Here is a 24,735-nt window from a genome sequence, read left to right as displayed (position 1 = left end):
CCTAACTAAACTTAAAACAAAACCTTCTGCCCTTACTCGGTCTGTATCCCTCTATCCGCCCCTCTTACTCATGTACCCATCCAGCTGCCTTTTAAATGTTGCTAATGTGCCTACATCCACCAGCTCCTCTGGTAGCGCATTCCAGGCACCCATTACTCTCTGCATGAAAAACATCCCCCTCGCACATCTCCCTTAAACTTTCTGATTTGATTTTATTATTATCACAGGTATTAGTATACTGTGAAAAGTATTGTTTCTTGTGTGCGATACAGACAAAGCATAGAGAAGGAAACGCAAGAGTGCAGAATGTAGTGTTATAGTCATAGCTAGGGAGTAGGGAAAGATCAACTTAGCATGAGATAGGTCCATTCAAAAGTCTGATGGCAGCTGGGAAGAAGCTGTTTTTGAGTCGGTTGGCACTTGATCTCAGACTTTTGAATCTTTTTCCCGACAGAAGAAGGTGGAAGAGAGAATGCCTGGAGTGCATGGGGTCCTTAATTATGCTGGCCACTTTGCTGAGGCAGCGGGAAGTGTAAACAGTGTCAATGGATGGCAGGCTGGTTTGTGTGATGGATTGGACTACATTCAGAGGTTCTGTAGTTTCCCCCTCTCACCTTGAATCTGTGCCCCCTTGTAACTGACACTTCCACCCTCTGAGTACCTCTGACTATCCACCCTGTCTATGCCTCTCATAATTTTGTACACCTCTGTCAGGTCTCATAGAATCCCTACAGCGCAGAAGGAGGCCATTCAGCCCATCAATTCTGCACCAACAACAATCCCACCCAGGCCCTTTTCCTGTAACCCCACATGTTTACCCTGCTAATCCCATGACACTAAGATCTATTTAGCATAACCAATCAACCTAACCTGCACATATTTGGACCCTCTCAGCCTTCGGTACAGTATTGGCTTGATTTATTATTGTCTTGCACATTGAGATACAATGAAAAGTATTGTTTCATGTGCATTATGCAGGCAAAACATACTGTTCATAGAGTGTATTTTTGATTTTTTTTATTGTCACGTGTATTGGGATACAGTGAAAAGTATTGCTTCTTCTGCACTCTACAGACAAAGCATACCATTCATAAAGTACATAGGGGAGAAGGAAAGGAGAGGGTGCAGAATGTAGTGTTACAGTCATAGCTAGGGTCTAGAGAAATATCAACTTAATATTATAATGTTGAAATGTATATTGTTGAATTGGTTTATGATTGTCACATTTATTGGGAAACAGTGAAAAGTATTGTTTCTTGTGTGCTGTACAGACAAAGCATACCACTCATTGAGAAGGAAAGGAGAGGGTGCAGAATGCAATGTTACAGTCATAACTAGAGTATAGAGAAAGCTTAGCTTAATGTGTGATAGGACTATTCAAATGTCTGATGGCAGCACGGAAGAAGAATTGATTATTGTTAATAGTATGTAAAGTCCTCTCTTTAACTAGAGTTATTTTTTAAAAGAAGGGGGGTCGGTTAAGATTTGCATTGTATGAAGAGGAGGAGGTTTATGCAACCCTGTCTGTTTACAACCTCCCCCCGCCTTGTGTCATTTCCTGCATTTTAAAGGACAAACATGTTGCATTTCCAACCAGTGCTGCAAACATCCTGGAAACGTGAAGGCGTGACATTTTGTCATCAGCAGGATTGACGCAGGTGGCAAAGATCTACTAAGCATATGGAAGCTGTATTTGGGTTTCAGAGTGGCCTACAGATTATGGTTTTCTTCATTGAAACTTTTTAACCAAAACAAAATCCAATCCTTGTATTTATGGTACTTGGTAAATCTGTAAATGAGGTTTAGTGCATTATTGCAACATTTTATATCTAGTCTTACACATGTTCTCCAGCTCTGACATTCCGCTGTCAAAAATACTCAAATATTCTTCTGGGGCTACATCAGTAGGCCTGCCAGTGTCTGAAATGTTGTGGCGATTTGAAAATATATATATATATTTCATGGGCATCCCTGGTTTTGCCAGCATTTATTGACCATCTCTAAAAGTCTGTTTAAAAGGTGTTGCTGAGCCACTACTTTGAACCGCTGCAATCCTTGAGGTGTAGGTATACCCATGGTGCTATTAGGGACGGAGTTCAGGATTTTGACCCAGTGTCAGTAAACGAACGGTGATTTAGTCAGGATGGTGAATGGCCTAGGAGGCATGAGGTCTCTCATGCATCTACTGCCCTTGTCCTACTGGGTGGTAGAGTTTTAAGGAGCTTGATGAGTTCCTGCAGTCTTGCAGATGGTACACATGTCTGCCGCTGAGCATCAGTGGTGAATGAAGTGAATGTTTGTGGATGGGCCAATCAAGTAGGCTGCTTTGTTCTGGATGGTGTCGAGTGTTGGAACTGAACTCAGCCAGGCAAATGGAGAGTATTCTGTTACACTCCTGACTTGTGCTTTGTCGATAGTAGAGTCAGAGGATGAGTTACTCACCTAAGAATGTCCAACTTCTGACCTGCTGTTGTAGCCACAGTATTTATATAACTGATCCAGTTAAGTTTCTGGCCAATGGCGATGCCCGTGAATGTTCAAGGGATGGTTGGATTTTCTCTTGTTGGAGATGGTCATTGCCCGGCCCTCCAGTGACAAGGCTATTAGTTTCCACTTTCCAGCCCAAGCCTGAATGTTGTCCAGGTCTTGCAGCCTATAGACGTGGACTGTTTCAGTATGTGAGGAGATGTGTAAATGATGCTGAACATTGTGCGGTCATCATCAAACATTCCCACTTCTGACCTAAGGAAGGTAGCTAACAAAACAAGATGTTTGGGCCTGTGACATTTCCCTGAGGAACTCTTGAAATGATGTTGTGTTGTGAGTTCTGACAAAATGCCAACACCCAGGATGTTAATTTTCCTTTTATTTTCTCACATGTTCAATGACCTATTGCACATTTCCACCAATTACTAAATAAAGATTAAACTTCTGAAGGACGGCATCTGTCTCCACTGGAGAGGCAAAGCTTGATTAGGGATAGTTATCATGGCTTTGTCAGAGGGAGGTCATGCCTAACAAATTTGATTGAATTTTTTGAGGAGGTGACCGGGTGTGTAGATGAGGATAGTGCAATCAATGTAGTTTATATGGATTTCAGCAAAGCCTTTGACAAGGTCCTACATGGGAGACTTGTGAAAAAGGTAAGTTCACATGGGATGCAGCGTAATTCAATAAAGTGGATTCAAAATTGGCTCAGTTGTAGAGACAGAGGGTGATGACAGAAGGCTGTTTTAGTGACTGGAAGCCAGTCCAGGATCCCTTATTATTCATCATTTATATAAATTATATTGATGACTATATGGGAGGTAGTATTAGTAAGTTTGCAGATAACACATAAATTGGATGGGTGGTTAACACTGAGATGGAGTGATTTGGACATCAAGAAGATATAGATGGAATGGTTAAATGGGCAAATAAGTGGCAGTTGGAATTTAATCCTGAAAAGTGTGAGGTGATACACTTTGGAAGGGGTAATTTGACAAGAAAGTATTCAATGAATGATAGGACACTAGGAAGTTCTGTGGAATAAGGAGACCTTTGTCTACACATCTCTGAAAGTGGAAGGTCATATTAGTAGGGTGGTGAAAAAGGCATTTGGGACACTTGCCTTTATCAATTGAGGCATAGATTACAAAAGCAGGAAAGTCATGTTGAAGTTGTATGGAACTTTGGTGAGGCCACAGCTACAGTAATGTGTGCAGTTCTGGTTGCCATGTTATCAGAAGGTTGTGATTGCACTGGAGGGGTTCAGAGGAGATTTACTAGGATGCTGCCTGGGATGGAACATTTAAGTTATGACGAGAGGTTGGATAGGCTTGGGTTGTTTTCATTGGAGCAGAGAAAACAGAGGGGCGACCTGGTCAAGGTGTACAAGATTATGAGAGACATAGCCAAAGTGGATAAAGAGCAGCTATTCCCCTTAGTTGAAGGGTCAACCATGAGGGAACATAGGTTCAAGGTGAGAGGCAGGAGGTTTTGGGGAGGGTTGTGAGGAAAAACCTTTTTACCCAGAGGGTGGTAGCAGTCTGGAATGCGCTGCCTGGGAGTGTGTGGAGGCGGGTTGCCTCACATCCTTTAAAAAGTATCTGGATGAGCACATTCAGTATGATCATGGCAGATCTTGGACTTCCAATCCATTTTTCTGCCCCCGCACCCTATATCCCTTAATTCCTCGTGAGACCAAAAACCTGACATCTGCTCAAGGTTGCAAACTTCTGACATAGGTCATCATGTGACAAACAGCCCATTCTAAATCCACAGAACTTTGAGCATAGGGGACAGGATGTCTCATGCAATAGTGGAATCTGGAGTGTAAAGTTTCCTTCCTTTTCACTCTCTGCGCTGCTCATTATTAAAATGTTGTGACTTAAAACATGATGCAACTTGGTGGAAAAAGTTGTTGCCATTCTGAATGACTGACAACATGCTGTTTCCAGTCATTAATATCAATACTGCTGATCTTCAAGGAAAGCCTCACTGTGCCTTTGAAATGTTTTCTTTGTACTCCTGGGAACACTGTAGAGAGTTGAGAAAACAGATTGGGAAAAGATACTTTTTGGCCATCCAGACAGCATTAAGTCCATCACTGTTGATTTTTCAGGAGTTTTGCCTGAATGCTTATGGATCTGACTTCAAGAAGGACACAAGCACTTGTTCAACAATTCTCCCATAGAATCCAAGGGATGTGGCAGGGGCAATGCTAATGGAATTTTTTTAGTGCTCTTGTATGTCCCTGATACACAGTCCAGTCTTACTGCAGTATAGAAATATAGAAAATAGGTGAAGGAGTGGGCCATTCAACCCTTTGAGCCTGCATCACCATTCAATATGGTCATGGTTGATCATGCATTTTCAGTATGGTTGATCGTACATTTTCAGTGTATCCTTTCACTTGCGGAAGAATATATTGGCCTTGGAAGGAGTGCAGAGGAGGTTCACTAGGCTGATATCGGAAATGAGGGGGTTGGACTATGAAGAGAGACTAAATAGACTGGGTCTGTACTCGTTGGAGTTTAGAAGGATGAGGGGGGATCTTATAGAGACGTATAAGATAATGAAGGGGATGGATAGGGTGGAGGTAGAGAGATTCTTCCTGCTTAGAAAGGATAGCAGGACTAGAGGGCACAGCCTCAAGATAAGAGGGGGGAGCAGTTTAGATCAGAATTAAAGAGGAACTTCTTCACTCAAAGGGTGGTGAATCTGTGGAATTCTCTGCCCGTTGAAGTGGTGGAGGCTACCTCGCTAAATATATTTAAGTCACGGTTAGATAGGTTTTTGATAGACAAGGGAATTAAGGGTTATGGGGAGAAAGCGGGAAAATGGAACTGATCCACTTCAGATCAGCCATGATCTTATTGAATGGCGGGGCAGGCTCGAAGGGCTAGATGGCCTACTCCTGCTCCTATTTCTTATGTTCTTAAGTATCCCATTCCCGCTTTCTCTCCATACCCCCTTTTAGCCACAAGGGCCACGTCCAGTTCCTCTCGAACATATCTTGTAATGAACTGGCCCCAATAGTTTTCTGTGGTAGAGAATTCCACAGGTTTACACCTCTCTGAGTGAAGAAATTCTTCCTCATCTCAGTCCTGAATGATTTACCCTTTAGACTGTGATCCCGAGTTCTGCACTTCCCCAACATCGGGAATGTTCTTCTCACATCGAGCCTGTCCAGTCCCATCAGGATTTTATATGTATCTATGAGGTCCCTTCTCATTCTTCTGAATTCCAGTGAGTACAAGCCCAGTCGATCCAGTCTCTCTTCATATGTCAATCCTGGCATTCCAGGAATCAGTCTGGTGAATCTTTGCTGGACTGCCTCAATAGCAAGAATGTCTTTCCTCAAACAATGAGATCAAAACAAGACAGAAGTGTGATGACAAAAACTGCCCTTTACGCTTGGACTTCTTTTAATTTGAGGAGGCCTTTATTCTCAATCACTCACTGTTGTAGTTTGTAGAAGGCTGGCATAGACCCGGTGTTGGATCTCCTTGTCAATGGTGGCCCTTTGAGAGAGCTGGCTATTACAGTATGGAAAGTACGCAGAGTCTTTCTTACAGTACAAATGGGAGGTGGAACATTTGGTGCCCCAGTGTGGGTTAATAATGAGTTTTATTTTGGTAACAGGCTGGTTTTCTTGTGTGCAGACTTGAAGGGATCAAGAGTGGCTCATAAATCTGTTCCAGAGTGGCTAATGACATTACAATCATCTTCAAACTGCAGGTCGTGTGTCTCTGTGGTGGTTAGTTTAGTCTGGCATGGAGGCGACGGAAATGGAAGTTTTCCACCTAGCTGGCATTTAAGTTGCACTGGAGGGCAGTTGATCTTTGACGAAGAGAATAGCCACTCAGTTAGATTGTAAATAATACAATCTTGCTGGACACTGATCAGGATTTTGAAGCTTTAGACCTCCCATGCAAGACAATTGCAGTCCTTGTGATGAAGTTTCTTGACATCTCAATCTTTGGAGCACATTGCACAGAGCCTTGTGATTTAATCAGTCAAATGCTTTGGTGAGGTTAATGAATGCAATGCAAGTTCCTCGTGTTGTTCTCAACACTTTTCTTGTATTTCTTTGGCAACAAAGGCATATCAGAAGTTCTTCTGGAAGGACTCTGGGAGGAATTCTCTGGCCTCAGGGAGTGGGCAACTCAGGAGAATATATGTCAGGATTTTCTCTGCTACAGACAAGAGGGAATTAAATAGGAGTAGGTCATTCAGCCCTTTGAGCTGGCTCCGCCATTTAACAGTATCATGGCTGAACTTCTACCTCAACACCATCTTCCTGCCCTATACCCCATATCCCTTAATGTCACTGGGATCTAGAAATCTATCAACCTCTATTTTGAACAAACACAAGGACTGACTCTCCACAGCCTCTGGGTAGAGAATTCCAAAGATTTATCACTCTGACTGAAGAAATTCCTTCTCACCTCGACACTAAATGTCCTACCTCTTATGCTGAGATTTTTAACCCAGTTCTACATTAAACTATGTTAAGAACTCCAGAGTGGGGATGTGCAATCCTGAGAGAATTTTAACACCGTAATCCTCGGGATGCTTGACACACAAACTGTTCAAATTTTAATTCATTTGGTTAATTACTATTTGGAAGAGTAATAGTCGCAAAAACCTAGTCTGCAGGTGCAGCAGGTGATCAAGAAGGCCAATGGAATGTTGACCTTTATAGCGAGGGGGCTAGAATATAAAAGTAGGGAGGTCTTGCTGCAACTGTACAGGGTACTGGTGAGGCCGCAGCTGGAGTACTGTGTGCAGTTTTGGTCGCCGCACTTGCGGAAGAGTATATTGGCCTTGGAGGGAGTGCAGAGGAGGTTCACTAGGCTGATACCGGAGATGAGGGGGTTGGACTATGAAGAGAGACTAAATAGACTGGGTCTGTACTCGTTGGAGTTTAGAAGGATGAGGGGGGGATCTTATAGAGACGTATAAGATAATGAAGGGGATAGATAGGATAGAGGTAGAGAGATTTTTCCTGCGTAGAAAGGATAGCAGGACTAGAGGGCACGGCCTCAAAATAAGAGGGGGGGGCAGTTCAGATCGGAGCTGAGGAGGAACTTCTTCACTCAAAGGGTGGTGAATCTGTGGAATTCTCTGCCCATTGAAGTGGTGGAGGCTACCTTGCTGAATATATTTAAGTCACAGGTAGATAGGTTTTTGATAGACAAGGGAATTAAGGGTTATGGGGAGAAAGCGGGAAAGTGGAACTGATCCACTTCAGATCAGCCGTGATCTTATTGAATGGCGGGGCAGGCTCGAAGGGCTAGATGGCCTACTCCTGCTCCTATTTCTTATGTTCTTAACTAAATTAATTAATTAACTAAAGTTAATTAATTTATGCAACAAGTGGTACCTCTTAATGGGTTTTAAACAACCTCATGCTTTGTTCTGACTTAATACACATCTCTCCCTTTCCCATTTTGATTTATCTCTCCTTCAGATTACTTTTAATTTTATTCCTGTTAGCCTGTCATTAATTTGACAGTCCTTGGTTTAGAAACAAGCCTCACACAAAGGGGCTTTTCAAAATCCAGTACCCTATGTCATAAGGTTTTCCCATCCCGTCAATCGATATACCATGTTTTTGAAGAATCTAGTGTTGGTGTGCCAGAGCCATTTTATTGCCCTGCTATTTTGATACTACTTATTGATTATCTTAGTTTTGCAATTACCACAGTAGAAACGAGATTCCTAAGAGATGCAAGTACGATAGAAATTGAAAAAAAAAATTAACATACACAAAGACTATCTGGTTCATCAGACTATGATTTCTTCACACACACCATTGTCTCGTAATAAAATAATCTCATCTAATAAAGCTATCATGATAATTTCGAGCTCTATTTAGTTGCTTTTTCTGTATCTTTGCAAAGACCAGCCGAGGTGGGCATGGTGTGATAGCGGTTAGCACTGCTGCCTCACAGCACCAAGGACCTGGGTTTGATTCCTGGCTTGGGTCACTGTTTGTGCAGAGTCGGCATGATCTCCCCATGTCTTGCGTGGGTTTCCTCTGGGTGCTCCAGTTTCCTCTCAATCCGAAAGATGTGCTGGTTAGGTGCATTGGCCATGCTAAATTCTCCCTCAGTGTACCCAAACAGGTGCCAGAGTGTGGTGACTAGGAAACTTTCACAGTAACTTAATTGCAATGTTAATGTAAGCCTACTTGTGACACTAATAAATAAACTTTTAAAAAGGAGAGCAAAACTACAACTGTAATGAGACTTTGTTAGAGGTTGCAGCTTATTTTAATGCCCACATGAAAGCCTAATTGCCTTCTTAATGGCCTTGTCACACTTAATGTAGACTGTATAATGATTTATCAACTGAATCCTGTGTCTCTGTGGTACCTTAGCAGTTAATGCTGTATTTTATACACATACATTTCTGTCTGTGAAAATCCGGGTATCACACTGAATTGAACCATATGTCAAGACTTAGAGGAGATGGAGCTGTATTGATAGTCACTGGACTGATAATCTAGTGACCCAGGGTTCGAATCTCACCATGCAGATGATTCAATAAAAATCTGGAATTTAAACTCTCGTGATGAACATGAAACAATTGTTGCAAAAACCATTCATGGCTTTTAGAGAAGGAAATCTATCATCCGATGTGTCTCCAAATCCACCGCAATGTAGTTGATTGTTAAAAAAATGCACCTCCTGTATTGGCCTAGCAAGTTATTCAGTTGAAGGGCAGTTAGGCAATTATGGATAATAAGAGCTGTTGATGTCCACATCTGATCAAAATAAACATTCCTTTAATGTATATTGTTACCAATACATTGTTATTTATTTGATCTGAACTGTTAATTCTTGTTTACATTTTTATGACTGCTGTGCCATAGGATCTCTACTGTTTGCCCGCAGAGTCTGCTCTGACTCTCTGAAAGAGCATCTTATCCAGGCATATCCCCTCACCCCCTTCATCCCTGTAACCCCAATTCCCATGGCTAATTCCCCCTAACCTACAGATCTTTGGACATTTTTCTTAATGGAGATCCATAGGCACAACTACCAAATCTAGAAAACTTTGGAAAATTATATCCAATGTACCTACAACTTTCATATCTACTTTTTCACACTATGGTGAAAGCCATCAAGTCATGATTCATCTACCTTAAGTCCTCTTACTTCTCTATCAGCATTTCTATCTTGTATTAAATCGAAGAGGTTCCTTCCTTTGGCTTATCTGGGAACGAAAAAGTGGTATTCAAATAACCCTGAAGCAAATGTTTGTTGTTTAAAAACCCAATTGATTCACAAATGTTGCGTAAAGAAGAAAATCTGATGTTCTTAACAAATTCATCCTTCAAGCCATTCCAAAAATGGCTTGGAAGCAAATACAGATGCGTAATAAACGTGAGTCTTACACTAGCACTCACATCCCAAGATTGATTTGATTTGATTTATCTTTGTCACATGTATTAGTATACAGTGATAAGTATTGCTTCTTGCGTGCTATACAAACAAAGCATACTGTACATAGGGAAGGAAAGGAGAGAGTGCAGAATCTGGTGTTACATTCATATCTAGGGTATAGAGAAAGATCAACTTAATGCAACGTAATACCATTCAAAAATCTGATGGCAGCAGGAAAGAAGCTGTTTTTGAGTCGGTTGGCATGTGATCTCAGATTTTTGTATCTTTTTCCCGATGGAAGAAGTTAGAAGAGAGAATGTTTGGGGTGAGTCGTGTCCTTGATTATGCTGGCTGCTTTTCCAAGGTAATGGAAAATGTAGACAGAGTCAATGGATGGGAGGCTGGTTTGAGTGATGGGCTGGGCTTCATTCATGACTCTTTTTAATTTCTTGAGGTCTTGGACAGAGCAGAATTGCTGATTTTTTTAATTAAACAGCTATCTTAATTCTATTATATTCATCTGCATCCAGTGTAATGTTTTGTTTATGTCATCTTTTTCTTTACATGATGATTTTATTTTGCCCCAAATGTTAACTATTTTTCTTCATTAAATATTTAGTACCACAGACTGTCCTGTTCGTTGGTCTTTGACAGTGCCACTGTGGAGGTAATTGAGTTGAAATGTCACCAGAAGTTGCCTTAAACAGAATTTCCCCTGCACTTCGTCCCTTCATCTCCAATGTTGTCAGAAACGGAAAAATTGGCTTAGATGCTACAAACAATCTCAAAATAACAGACCTTAAATCAGGGTAAGTGCTGATGAGTGCTCCAAGTTGGTTTCATTTTATTATTCTGACAGTTTTGTTCATGTTTTCCCAATTTGTTCAGCTAAGATGTGTATGTACATGTGTGCAAGTGTCTTTTTAACTATTGAATTATTTTAAGCACTTCATATTTACATTTTGTTTGTGTAATCCAGGCCCAAAGTTGGCTCCTAATTATACTTATTTTCTAAAGCAGAGAAGTTCAATGATGTATTAACCCAGCTTGAAGTACAGTCTTTGTATAAAACGGTACAGAATTATCAGCAGCCATATTACTTTTACTTAGCTCCTCTGTAATTATTGTTTTCAATTTCAGGGAAGAAAGTTACAAAATAGTGAACTTGTCCACAAATGTGTGTTTGTATTTCTGATTAATATACTTTCTTTGCAATGTAGCAATAGCTACTGATACTTGTATAAAAGTAAAATGGGTTTCATATGTTTAAATCATCGTTTTTAACTCATTCCTGGGTTGCAGGAATCACTGGCTAGGCCAGCATTTATTGTCCATCCCTATCTACCCTTGAGAATGTGGTTGTGAGCTTTCTTCTTGAATTGCTGCAGTCCATGTGGTGTAGGAACATCCACACTGCTGTTAGGTATGGAGTTCCAGGATTTTGACCCAGTGACAATTGAAGGAAAAGTGGAATGTTTCCAAGGCAGGCTAGCTTGAAGGGGAATTTCCAGGTGGTGGTGTTCCCAAGTGCCTACTACTCTTGTCTTTCCAGATGGTAGTGCGGTCTAAGGAACCTTGGTGAGTTGCTGTAGTGCATTGTGTAGATGGTACACACTGCTGTCATTGTGCATTGGTGGTAAAGGGAGTGAATATTTGTGAATGGGGAACCAACCAAGCAGATGGTGTTGAGCTTCTTCAGTGTCATTGGAGCTGCACTCATCCAAACAAGTGGAGAGTATTCTGTCACACTCCTGATTTATGCCTGGTGGACAGAATTTGGAGAGTCAGGAGGTGAGTTGGTCACCGCTGTATTTCTAGTCTCTGACCTGTTCTTGTAGTCACAGTATTTTAGGTCATAGAGGATTGCAAAGCATCATTCAACATGGAACACTTACAAGTGCAGTACATGTTGAAATTATTTGAATACAAATCTTGCTGCATAGAAAAATTTTTCCATTAGCGAAGTATAAGCTAATTTGGTGTTAGCTGAAACAAATGACTCGTCCCAATGGTAAAATGTATATTCAAAAATCTGAAGTACCTTGCAAGTGGTTATACCAAATAACCAGGTGTTAAACCACAATGATTCTAAGAGCAGAAGGAAGTTTCTGATCTCCTGGCCATTTTTCCTGCCTTCACAAATTAAGTGTTTATTCCATTCATTGCTGTTTGTGGAATTTTGTGTGTGCAAAATTGGTGCTGTGTTTAGCTGTGTTAGAGAAGGGTTTTTCCCAAAATGGTTTGCTGTTTATGAGGCACTCCAAAATGTTTCATAGGCATGTTATTATTATTTTTTGAATCGCAATTCAACAAAACATTAGTCTACCGTAGTGTGATTCATCTAGTATTCAAGGTTTGCAGCTTTTCGTTTTGGTCTTGCAGTCTAACTAATGCTAAACTGAATAAAAGGCTTGGGCTCTGTCTAGAGAAATTCCTGTTTTGTGTTTAGAAATGTTATGGGTGTTTGTTATGGTTTGAATGTTGCCAGCCATTGTTTTCCCATTTTTGTTGTTAATGAAATCTCGTTTTGGTTCCTCCTTTCAGGTGCACATCACTAACACCTGGACCCTGTTGTGATCGATTTAAGCTGCATATTCCTTATGCTGGAGAGACATTAAAATGTAAGAATTATTTTATATTTAGAGATTACTAATGAAACATTTCAATAGTATCAGGATTTAAAAGAACATGCTGTGGAAACTTTGTGTAATTAGTACCATTCATTAATTGTCCTATAATTACAATTGTTCTTTTTGAACATTGTATCAAAAATATGTTTGCAAAAGCATTGTTTCACTGAGTGTTCTGAACCACATGATGCTGATTGTTGAGAAATGTTTCTGATGACATTTTTTTTGTACCTTCCATCAGTGTGTTCTGTTAATATCAAAGTGGCTGGTTTATGATGTGTAATTATGCTGTGTGATTTTCCACTCACCTTTGGCATGCAGATTGACATTTCCTTTGAAGAGCTAAGTTTTCAAAATTGCAGCCAGTATTTGTTTTAACCACTTGACCCCACATTATAGAACATAGAACATTACAGCGCAGAACAGGCCCTTCAGCCCACGATGTTGCGCCGACCAGTTACAAAAACAATGACCCACTAGCCTATACCAATCCCTTTTCGTCCATAAACCTATCCAGAGATCTCTTAAACGCCCCCAAACTAGACGCATTTACAACTGCAGCAGGCAGGGCATTCCAATCCCTCACCACCCGCTGGGTAAAGAACCTACCCCTGACATCCGTCCTGTAGCTACCCCCCCTTAATTTAAAGCCATGCCCCCTCGTGCTAGCTTTCTCCATCCGAGGAAAAAGGCTATCACTATCCACCCTATCTAAACCTCTAATCATCTTATATGTTTCAATAAGATCCCCTCTTAGCCGCCTTCTTTCCAACGAAAACAACCCTAAATCCCTCAGTCTCTCCTCATAGGACCTCCCCACCATACCAGGCAACATCCTAGTAAACCTCCTCTGCACCCTCTCCAACGCCTCCACATCCTTCTTGTAATGCGGGGACCAGAACTGCACACAGTACTCCAAGTGCGGCCGCACTAGAGTAGTGTACAGTTGCAACATGACGCTGCGACTCCTAAGTTCAATCCCCCTACCAATAAACGCCAAGACACCGTACGCCTTCTTAACAACCTTATCTACTTGATTCCCAACTTTCAGGGATCTATGTACACATACACCCAGATCCCTCTGTTCATCCACACTATTCAAAGTCCTCCCGTTAGCCCTATACTCGACACATCTGTTGCTCCTACCAAAGTGAATTACCTCACACTTCTCCGCATTAAATTCCATCCGCCACCTCTCGGCCCAGCTCTGCAACCTATCTAAGTCTCCCTGCAGACTATGACACCCTTCCTCACAATCTACCACACCTCCAACTTTGGTGTCATCAGCAAATTTACTAATCCACCCAACTATACCCTCATCCAGATCATTAATAAAAATTACAAACAACAGTGGCCCCAAAACAGATCCCTGAGGCACACCACTTGTAACCGAACTCCATGATGAATATTTACCATCAACCACCACCCTCTGTCTCCTATCTGATAGCCAATTCCTGATCCAACTTCCTAGATTACCCACAATCCCATACATCTGCATTTTCTGCAGAAGCCTACCATGGTGAACCTTATCGAACGCCTTACTAAAATCCATATATACCACGTCAACTGCCTTGCCCCCATCCACCTCTTTGGTCACCTTCTCAAAAAACTCAATAAGGTTAGTAAGGCACGACCTACCCGCTACAAAACCATGCTGACTATTTCTAATCAATTCATTACACTCCAAATAACTATAAATCCTATCCCTAATAATTTTTTCTAAAACCTTTCCCACAACAGAAGTAAGACTCACCGGTCTATAATTCCCGGCAAAGTCTCTGTTCCCCTTCTTAAACAATGGGACAACATTCGCTATCCTCCAATCCTCCGGGACTACACCAGAGACCAATGACGACCTGAAGATCAGAGCCAGAGGCTCTGCAATTACCTCTCTAGCCTCCCAGAGAATCCTAGGGTAGATCCCATCCGGACCAGGGGACTTATCTATTTTCAGCCCCTCAAGAATTTCCAGCACATCCCCCTTATCAACCGTAATACTGTCTATTTTACACCCCTGCAACCCAATGTCCTCCTCAGCTATATTCATGTCCCCCTGCGTGAACACCGAAGAGAAATATTGGTTCAATACTTCTCCAATCTCCTCCGGTTCCACACACAACTTCCCCCTGCTGTCTGTAACTGGCCCTAATCTTGCCCTGACCAACCTTCTGTTCTTGACATACCTATAGAACGCCTTAGGATTCTCCTTAATCCTATCAGCCAAAGTCTTCTCATGTCCTCTTTTAGCCCTTCTCAACTCACTCTTCAACTCCCTCCTAGCCAATCTAAAGCTTTCTAGTGCACTATCTGAGCCCTCCAATCTCATCCGAACATAAGCCTCCTTTTTCTTTTTAACCATCGACTCAACTCTTTTAGTGCACCACGGTTCCCTAGATCTACCAAATCCTCCATGCCTGACAGGGACATACCTATCAAGGACTCGCAGTAGCTGCTCCTTGAACAAACTCCACATTTCGGACGTTCCCAGTCCCTGTAATCTCCTAGTCCAATCTATGCTTCCTAATTCACTCCTAATAGCCTCATAATTGCCCTTACCCCAGCTAAAACTACTGACCCGAGGTTCATGCCTATCCCTTTCCATCACTAAGGTGAACGTAACCGAATTGTGGTCACTATCACCAAAATGCACACCAACTTCCAAGTCTAGCACCTGGTCTGGCTCATTTCCCAGCACCAAATCCAATATAGCCTCACCTCTAGTTGGCCTATCTACATACTGAGTCAAAAAACCTTCCTGCACGCTTTGTACAAACACTGACCCCTCTAGCGAGCTAGAACTATAGCAATTCCAATCAATATTCGTAAAGTTAAAGTCCCCCATAACAATTACCCTATTACTTTCACTCCTAACCAGGATTGTCTCCGCAATCCTTTCCTCAACCTCTCTAGAACTTTTAGGAGGTCTATAAAAGACTCCCAACAGGGTGACCTCACCTCTCCTATTTCTAACCTCCGCCCATACTACCTCAACTGACAAGTCCTCATCAAACTTCCTCTCCGACACTGTGATACAGTCCTTGACTAGCAATGCTACCCCACCCCCCCTTCTACCTTCATCTCTACTCCGACTAAAGCATTTGTACCCCGGAACCTGCAACAACCATTCCTGACCCTGCTCTATCCATGTCTCTGAAATGGCCACAACATCAAAGTCCCAGGTACTGATCCACGCTGCAAGTCCATCCACTTTATTGCGAATACTCCTCGCATTAAAGTACACACATTTCAAACCCTGCTCCGCCCCACCCCCACTATGCCGTGCCTTGCATTCCCCAACTATGCCCCCCTCACTTTCACCCCCTTTCCTCACTATCCCTCCCCCCCTCCGAATCAGTTTAAACCTCCCTGCATCGCCTTTGCAAATTTACCCCCCAGGATATTGATTCCCCTCTGGTTCAGGTGTAGACCATCCCTCTTATAGAGGTCCCACCTTCCCCAGAATGAGCCCCAATTGCTCAAGTACCTGAACCCCTCCCTCCTGCACCATCCCCTCAGCCACGAGTTCAAACTTTCCCTCTCTCTATTCCTCTCTAAACTATCCCGTGGCACAGGCAAGAGTCCAGATGTAACTACTCTTCCAGACTTTGCCTTTAGTTTCCACCCCAACTCCATAAATCTTTGCTTAATATCCCCTTCCCTTAATCATTTCTGATAACTTATGGTGAAAAAGATCAAAGCCAATGCCAGTAATAATGATTGCTGAATAATCACTTTTCCAAAATTCTCTGGATTCTGGAAAGATAGCAGCAAATTGAGAAACTCCAAACCTAATAGCTCTATTCAAAAAAGGAAGAAGACAAACAGGAAATTATAGGCCAGTTAGCCTGCATCTGTCATTGGGAAAATGCAAGATTCCATTATTAAACAAGGTGGTGGTACTGTCACAAGAATACTAATGTAGAGACATAGGCTAATGCTATTGGGACCAGAGTAGCTGACGGAATTTGAATTCAGTTAATAAATCTGGAATATAAAGCTAGTTTCGGCATTAGTGACCATGAAATTATCATTGATTGTCATTAAAATCCGTCTAGTTCACAAATGTCCTTTCTAGAAGGGAATCCGCCATCCTACACGTGGCTCTTAAGTGCCTTCAGTTAAGTACAATTACGCATACACTCTCTCTTTCACACACTCTCTCTCTCTCACACACACTCTTGCACCCTCTCGTGCACAAAAACTCTCACTCACACACACTTATGTGCAAGCATAAATTCTCATGCTCGCATGTACACTCATGCTCACACATTCACATGCACACTCGTGCACTCTTATGATCTTATGCACGCATTTACACATGCTCTCTAATACTGAAATACACAACAGCAGCCAGTTTCTGTAGTGCCCCCAACAAAACCACCACCTAGCAGCTAGTCTCTACCCCAGCTCAGCACTCGGTCTCACCTTCCCCTGCCCGCCAAGTCCAGGTTTGCCACCATTCCTCTGTCCACCCGCCTGATTCTGAACTTGTTTTTCCATTCCCCCAACCATAAGCAGATATCTGGCAACTGATGACATTTCACTGGTCCAATCACAGGCTAGTTTCACCCTACATTGGCTGATGTTGCCTATTAGCAGCCAAAGCATTGAGGAACCAGATTGTGATTGGCTGAACAGGCTCTGAGTAATTTTTGATATTTTGGGGAGGTTGGACTGTTACCTAGATTTTGGAGGATGTAACGGGCCATTTAAAAATGCCTTGCAAGCCACATCTGGCCTGTGGCCGCTTTGTTGACAAACCTGATATGAAGAGTCTGCAAAGTGATATAGATAGGTTAATTGAATGAGCAGAAATTTGACAGTTGCAATATGTGGGAAAATATGAGGTTGTCCACTTAGGAGTGAAGAATAGACAAGGAATAAATTATTTAAATGGAGAAATTCCGCAGAATGTTGCAGTACAGAGCTGTTTGGGTGTACCCGCAGATGAATCACGAGGTTAGCATGCAGGAAGGCCTATAGAACGTTAACCTTTTTAGCAAGGCAGATGACATATAAAAGTAGGCAAGCCTTGATCAAACTGTACAGGGAGTTGGTGAGACCAAACCTGGATAATTGCCTGTAGATTTTTGTCTTGTTTCTTGTGGTCAGATATCCTTGCTTTGTAAGAGAAAGTTTACTAGGATGATAAGATGAAGGGGTTGCCCATGAGGGACCAAATGGCCTTCTTTACTTCTGTATCTTAGGGTCATATCTGTTGCGATTTTGATGGAAGTCACCTGTCCAAATTATATTGTTCGACTTGTAAGAAAGCATGGAACATAAATAAGGCTTTGTTCTTGGACCCACAGTCTGCGTTGCCTTGCCCCATTGGTTGGATGGAACTAATATGTGATTTTTTTCCGAAGTTCAAAGTGGAGTTTTGATGGACTGTAATTACCTTGTGTTACTTAGGTATTTTGCTGATGTTGGTTTTGTGTGCTCTTTTTGTTTGACTTACTTTTGAAATCAGTTTTTTGTACAGTCTCTGTTATGCATTTTTCTTTCTTGTGAGTTAGGAAGGCAGACAAATTGCTGTGTTGGTATTTTCTGTAAATAGCCACCAAAGAAAATTGATAGAAGCGTTAAAAACTTTGTCCATCAGTTTGTTTTATTCATTATTCTTTCTGGGAGCAATTTGAGTTTGCATAGAAAAACATCCCACATTGCATTACGTAGGGGGATACAGAGCAGTATAAGAGTTGGGAAGATTAACCAAGCAAATTATTGAGCACACGAGCTTGAAGAGACTTTCAAAGATGGGAAGAGTGGTGGCAAAGCAAAGAGTTTAAGGAGGGAATTCCTAAGAGTTAGCTCAGGGTAGCTGAAAGCTCTGCCGTTGATGGTGAAACAGAAAAAAATGAGAATACATAGGAGATAAGAAACTGTGAACAGAAGGACACTAGCTGGGATTATAAAGCTAGAAGAGATTGAAGAGGCAGGATACCATAATCTTGGAGGAAATTGCAGTTGAAATGACAGTTTTTTTATGTCAATTGAATTTGGCAAGAGCAGTGTAAGTGGGACTTAGCAGCATTTTGATAAGTTAATATTTACGAAAACAGGAGCTTGAGATAGCTGTCCAAGAATATAACCATGAATCTACATAGTAGAAACATAGACAATAGGAGCAGGAGGAGGCCATTCAGCCCTTCAAGTCTGCTCCGCCACTCATCACGATCATAGTTGATTGTCCAACTCAATCACGCAATCCTGCTTTCTCCCCATAACTTTTGATCCCCTTCACCCCAAGTGCTACATCTAGCCGCCTCTTGAACACATTCAGTATTTTGGCATTAGTTACTTCCTGTGGGAATGAATTCCACAAGCTCACCACTTTTCGGGTGAAGAAATATCTCCACATCTCCATCCTAAATGGTCTACCTTGTGTCCTCAGAAACCCCTGATTCTGGACATCCCCACCATCTACCCTGCCTAGTCATGTTAGAATTTTATAAATTTCTGTGAGATTTCCCCCTCGTTCCTCTGACATCCAGCAAAAATAATCCTAACCTAGTCAATCTCTCCTCTGACATCCAGCAAAAATAATCCTAACCTAGTCAATCTCTCCTCATACGTCAGTCCTGCCATCCCCGTGATCAGCCTGATGAGCCTTCACTGCACTCCCTCGAGAACAAGAACATCCTTCCTCACAAAAGGAGACCAAAACTGCAAACAATATTCTAGGTGTGGCCTCACCAAGGCCCTGTATAATTGCAATAACGCATCCCTGCTCCAGTACTCAACCTTTCGCATTGAAGGCCAACATACCATTTGCCTTCTTTACTGCCTGCTGCAACTGCATGCTTACCTTCAGCGACTGGTGCACAAGGACATCCAGATCCCATTTGTACACTCCCCTTTCCCAATTTACAGCAATTCAGGTAGTAATCTGCTGTCTTGTTTTTGCTTCCAAAGTGAATAATCTCACATTTATGCAAATTATACTTCATCTACCATTGATTTGCCCACCCAACCTGTCCAGATCATGCTGAAGGATCTCTGCATCCTCGTCACAGTTCACCCTCCCACCCAACTTGGAATCATCTGCAAACTTTGAGATGTTATATTTTGTTCCCTCATCCAAATCAGAAGTATATATTGTGGATAGCTGGGGTCCCAGCATTGATCCCTTTGGCACCCCACTAGTTACTGCTTGCCAATTTGAAAAGAACCTATTAATTGCTACTGTTTTCTTCCCAACACACTTCCTCCAATCCCATGTGCTTTACTCTTGCACAATAATCTCTTATGCGGAACTTTATCAATGCTTTCTGAAGGTCCAAATATACCGCATCAACTGACTCCCCCTCATCAACTCTACTTTTTAAACCTTCAAAGAATTCCAACAGATTTATCAAACATGATTTCCCCTTCATAAACCCATGCTGACTCTGTCTGATCCTGCCACTGCTTTCTAACTGCTCTGCTATAATGTCTTTGATAATGGATTCAAGATTTTTCCCCACTACCGATGTTAGGCTTACTGATCAATAATTCCCTGTTTCCTCTCTACCTCCCTTTTTGAATATTGGAGTGATATTGGCTACCCTCCAATCTGCAGGGACTGTTCCCGAGTCTATAGAATCCTGGAAGATGACCATCAATGCAGCTGCTATTTCTAGAGCCACTTCCTTAAGTACTCTGGGATACAGATTATCAGGCCCTGGGGATTTATCTGCCTTCAGTCTCATCAATTTTCCCAGCACCATTTCTCTACTAATATTGATCTTCCTCAGTTCTTCCCTGTCACTAAATCCTACATCCTCCAACATTTCTGGCCTCTGATTTGTGTCTTTTGTGAAGACAGAACCAAAATATGTAGAACATAGAACATTACAGCGCAGAACAGGCCCTTCGGCCCACGATGTTGCGCCGACCAGTTTAAAAAAAAACAACAATGACCCACTAACCTAAACCAATCCCTTTTCGTCCATAAACCTATCCACAGACCTCTTAAACGCCCCCAAACTAGGCGCATTTACAACTGCAGAAGGCAGGGCATTCCAATCCCTCACCACCCTCTGGGTAAAGAACCTACCCCTGACATCTGTCCTATAACTACCCCCCCTTAGTTTAAAGCCATGCCCCCTCGTGCTAGATTTTTCCATCAGAGGAAAAAGGCTATCACTATCCACCCTATCTAAACCTCTAATCATCTTATATGTTTCAATAAGATCCCCTCTTAGCCGCCTTCTTTCCAGCGAAAACAACCCCAAATCCCTCAGCCTCTCCTCATAGGATCTCCCCTCCAACTGTATTCAGTTGCTCAGCCATTTCTTTGTCCCCAAGGGAGGTGAAGGATGGCCATCCTACCGAGAGATCAATTGAGACGTTCAATAAGGGCCAATTCAAGACCTCTTCCTGCCACCATGTGGGGAGACTACCGAGTTTGGGAGTGTCTTCCAGACTGGGGACCCTGTGATTCATCATGGAAATCCCTAACCAATTGCCTTTCTTACCTTCTTTGCTCTAAGAGAAAAATCTTGAATTCTCCAACCTCATGATACAACCAAACTCTCTCAGCTGTGGTATCATCCTGGTAAACCTTCTCTGTACCCTGTTCAAGATCTTGACATTCCTCAAGAAGTATGATGACCAGAATCACACCAGCTGAGGCCTCATTAGCAATTTATAAATATTTAACATGGCTTTCTGGTTTATGTATTTTCCTATTTGTAAAGCCAAGTATCCCACACTGCCGGCTTCAAAGATTATTGATTACGAGCTTCTAGGTCTCTTTATTTTCCCCCACCCCCGAATAGCATCATTTATATTACCTCTTGATGTTGTTCCTTCCAAAATTCATCCCCTCTCACTTATCCACATTCAGATGAATTAGCTATTGTTCTGCCCACTTCACTAGTCTGTCTGTTTTCTATCTTGCTGACCACTTACTGTGTTGCCAAATATTGTATTGTTTGCAAACTTCGAAATTGTACTTAAAAGCCTGAATCTTTTATCCAAATCAAGAAAAGCAGTGGTCTTAATACTGACCCCTGCATTGAATAGGAGTATTTCCTTACTAAGTACTTCTGTCTAGTTAGAAAAAGCATCAATTCATTCTACCCTGTAGCAATCTTAGTTTAGGCCAATGAATGCCCAACTCTGTTCAACACCTTTCGACAGCTTGTCAAATATTGCGTGCTTCCACTGGCAACACATTTTGCATTCAAACCAGCCCTCCAATTCAGTATGCAATGCAACATATAAATTATTATTATTAATTATTATTAATTTGTGGGACAGGGTGTTGCTGGCTGACCAGCACTTAATGTCCATCCCTAGTTGCCCTTGGAGGGCAGTTGAGAGTGATCCACATCGCTGTGGCTTTGGAGTCACATGTAGGACAGCAGATTTCCTTCCCTAAAGAGTATTAGTGAACCAGATAGTTTTTTCTGACAATCAACAATGGTTTCATGGTCATCAGTAGATTCTTAATTCCAGATTTTGTTTTAAAATTGAATTCAAATTTTATCACCTGCCATGGTGGGATTTGAACTCTGATCCCGAGAACATTAACTGTGTTTCTGGATCCGTAGCCGAGTGATAATGCCACTGGGCCATCGCCTCCCTCAATAGTATACAATACAACTGCTTGAAGACTTCTAATATTAGAAATGAAAGTGTATTTAATTTTGGACCAGAGAAGATGAACAGTTTTAACAAAGGTCATTTTTATGAATTGAGTGAATTGTTCTGGTTTTATAAATGCCAGACATTGGGAAATGAAGATCACAAGACGTTGATGAGACATTTTACTTACTCAGAATGTTTTGAACTTGGCTTCAATAGTGCAACATTTTGTAACAATTTTATAAAGTGCTCGGCATATGCACTTTAATACAGAGAAATTTGTTTGAGCTGGAGTTCATTCCTGTGGACCTTTTGAGGCTTTGCACTTTACTTACATTGTCCATGTGCATTTGGAATATCTGCTTACTGATCTCTTCCTGAAACTAGCAGTTTTAAACATGTAACACATAAGGTTAGAATCTGTGAAATTGCTCTCTGATTATTCAAGAGAACTTGTATTATAGTTAGTTAGCTGAGCTGCTGAAACGTCATTCCAAAATATCAAATGTGATAATTTTGGGAAGACTTAGGGTCAGTTGTTAAACTATTTTAGTCAGAATTAATGTTCAAGAATATATTTTTGGGGAACAAATCAAACTAGAGTTCACTTCTCGTCTCGGGTGACTATGTGGAGTTTGCACATTCTCCCTGTACCTTGAGTTTTCTCTGGGTGCTCCAGTTTCCTCCCACAATCCACAGATGTGCGGGTTAGATAGACTGGCCGTGGTAAATTGCCCCTTAGTGTCAGGGAGAATTAGCAGGATAAATACATGAGGTTGCAGGGATCGGGCCTGGGTGAGGTTGTTGGTGCAGGTCCGCTGGGCTGAATGGCCTCCTTCTGCAGTGTAGAGAATCTGTGATCTTCTGGTGGAATTTGTTCTGTCTTGAAACCTTTTTAACGAAGGGAGATGCTTTATTTGTTGGTTTTGGCACATCAATATGTGCCAAATTTTGGAAGGCTATTTTTATGGATTGAGTGCATAAGAACATAAGAAATAGGAGTAGGAGTGGGCCATCTAGCCCTTCAAGCCTGCCCCACCATTCAATAAAATCATGGCTGATCTGAAGTGGATCAGTTCCACTTTCCTGCTTTCTCCCCATAACCCTAATTCCCCTGTCTGTCAGAAACCTATCTCCCGTGACTTAAGTATATTCAGCGAGGTAGCCTCCACGACTTCAATGAGCAGAGAATTCCAGAGATTCACCCTTTGAGTGAAGAAGTTCCTCCTCAACTCTGATCTAAACCACCCCCCCTTATCTTGAGGCTTTGCCCTCTAGTCCTGCTATCCTTTCTAAGTGGGAAGAATCTCTCTACCTCTACCCTATCCATCCCCTTCATTATCTTAATTGTAAATTGTTCTGGTTTTATAAACACCAGAAATTGAGAAGTAAGATCACAACACCTTGATGAGACATTAGGATGCTTTGAACTTGGCTTTAATACTGCAACATTTGGCACATATTGATGTGATTCTCTCATCAGATGAGGAATTTTATAATAAGCATTAATAGTTCTTACTACTTTTTACAATAACTGATTGAAGTATAAAAATCAGAGCCTTTTGCTATTATGTATTCACAGAAATAATATGTTACTGCACAAACAGGTGATTCAAGCCAACTCAGTTAATACTGGCATTTGTCCATCGTGCGAACAATAAATCAAATTATATTTACTCGCTGTGTACCTCTTTACCTTCAGCCTCTTAGTCATCATTCACTATTGAATCTAATTGTGTATGTTAATATAGTAACATGCCACTAACAACCACTAAACTCTGGAAGTCAATTTCACAACCTCTTTTGAGTAAGTAATTTTTTCCTTCTGGAGAGTACATGAATAGGGAGAGAATTGAAGGATACGGACTGAGTCGGGGCAACAGGTTTTTTTTAGTTAGGGCATCATGATTGGTGTAAACAGGCCAAAGGGCTTGTTCCTGTGCTGTATTTTTCTTTGTTCTTTGTTCATATTTCCTTCCTCATGGGGTATGAGAGGAAGGGGGGGAAATCAGGATATTGAATGCGATGATCAAAATGAATGGCGGAACAGGTGCGAAGGGCTGAACAGCCTCCTCCTGCTTCTAGTTTCTACGTCTTACAACTATGTTGTAACAATCCAACATTTCCTGATTCGGGAGTTCATGATAAATTAAAGAAAGTATCTCAGTCATAAATTTTCATTTTTGAGCTTGCATGTTGCTGCTGAATTTGTTGTGTGATATTCTCACAGGTATACCAATATACTTAACACTAAAAAGGATTGGCTTTAGAAAATATATGAATATGGTGTTATTGCAAGTTTTGAAGGTAGCTGAAGTCATGTTTGGCAGCTCAATAATAAAGGTGAAGATAGGAACGCTGAGGTTATTTTTATAAAATAAGCTTACTTGAGCATAGCCAGCTGCCTTTCTCTATCACTATTCATAAGCTTTTTAACAAGAATAATTCTGTTCCTACTTTTTTTTGCCTGGTGTCTATAAAATAGCAAATGCTGTTCTATAAAATGCCCTTAGTGTTTGTATTTAATGAAAGACTCTTTATTTTCACACAAGTAAAATACTGCAGTTGTTGGATATCTGATAACAGAGAAGTTTGGAATTATTCAGAGGTCAGGCAGTATCTGCAGGAGGGAGTATTTCCATTCCTTTATT

At 41.6% G+C, this 24,735-nt stretch overlaps 1 protein-coding gene and 1 long non-coding RNA gene across 5 annotated transcripts in view; both read left to right on the top strand.

Annotated features, from left to right (window-relative positions):
• LOC145345225 (uncharacterized) overlaps positions 1-24,735 on the top strand; it is a 790,615-nt gene that overhangs the window by 520,318 nt on the left and 245,562 nt on the right. The gene's annotated exons all lie outside the window — the stretch shown is intronic.
• The window catches only part of babam2 (BRISC and BRCA1 A complex member 2), a 177,122-nt gene that overhangs the window by 340 nt on the left and 152,047 nt on the right, over positions 1-24,735 (top strand). For all 4 annotated transcript variants that reach the window (XM_080192973.1, XM_080192975.1, XM_080192972.1 and 1 more), the window contains exons 2-3: positions 10,498-10,687; positions 12,423-12,499. In XM_080192973.1, coding sequence (XP_080049099.1) covers positions 10,560-10,687; positions 12,423-12,499 — 205 coding nt within the window. In that variant the 5' untranslated portion in view covers positions 10,498-10,559. The remainder of the gene's footprint in view (positions 1-10,497; positions 10,688-12,422; positions 12,500-24,735) is intronic.

The sequence above is a fragment of the Carcharhinus amblyrhynchos genome, chromosome 7 (genome assembly GCF_965287045.1).
Source record: "Carcharhinus amblyrhynchos chromosome 7, sCarAmb.v2.hapA, whole genome shotgun sequence".
NCBI lineage: Eukaryota > Metazoa > Chordata > Chondrichthyes > Carcharhiniformes > Carcharhinidae > Carcharhinus > Carcharhinus amblyrhynchos.
The sequence above is the reverse complement of the archived record's forward strand: the minus strand, read 5'-3'. Positions and strand labels throughout refer to the sequence as shown.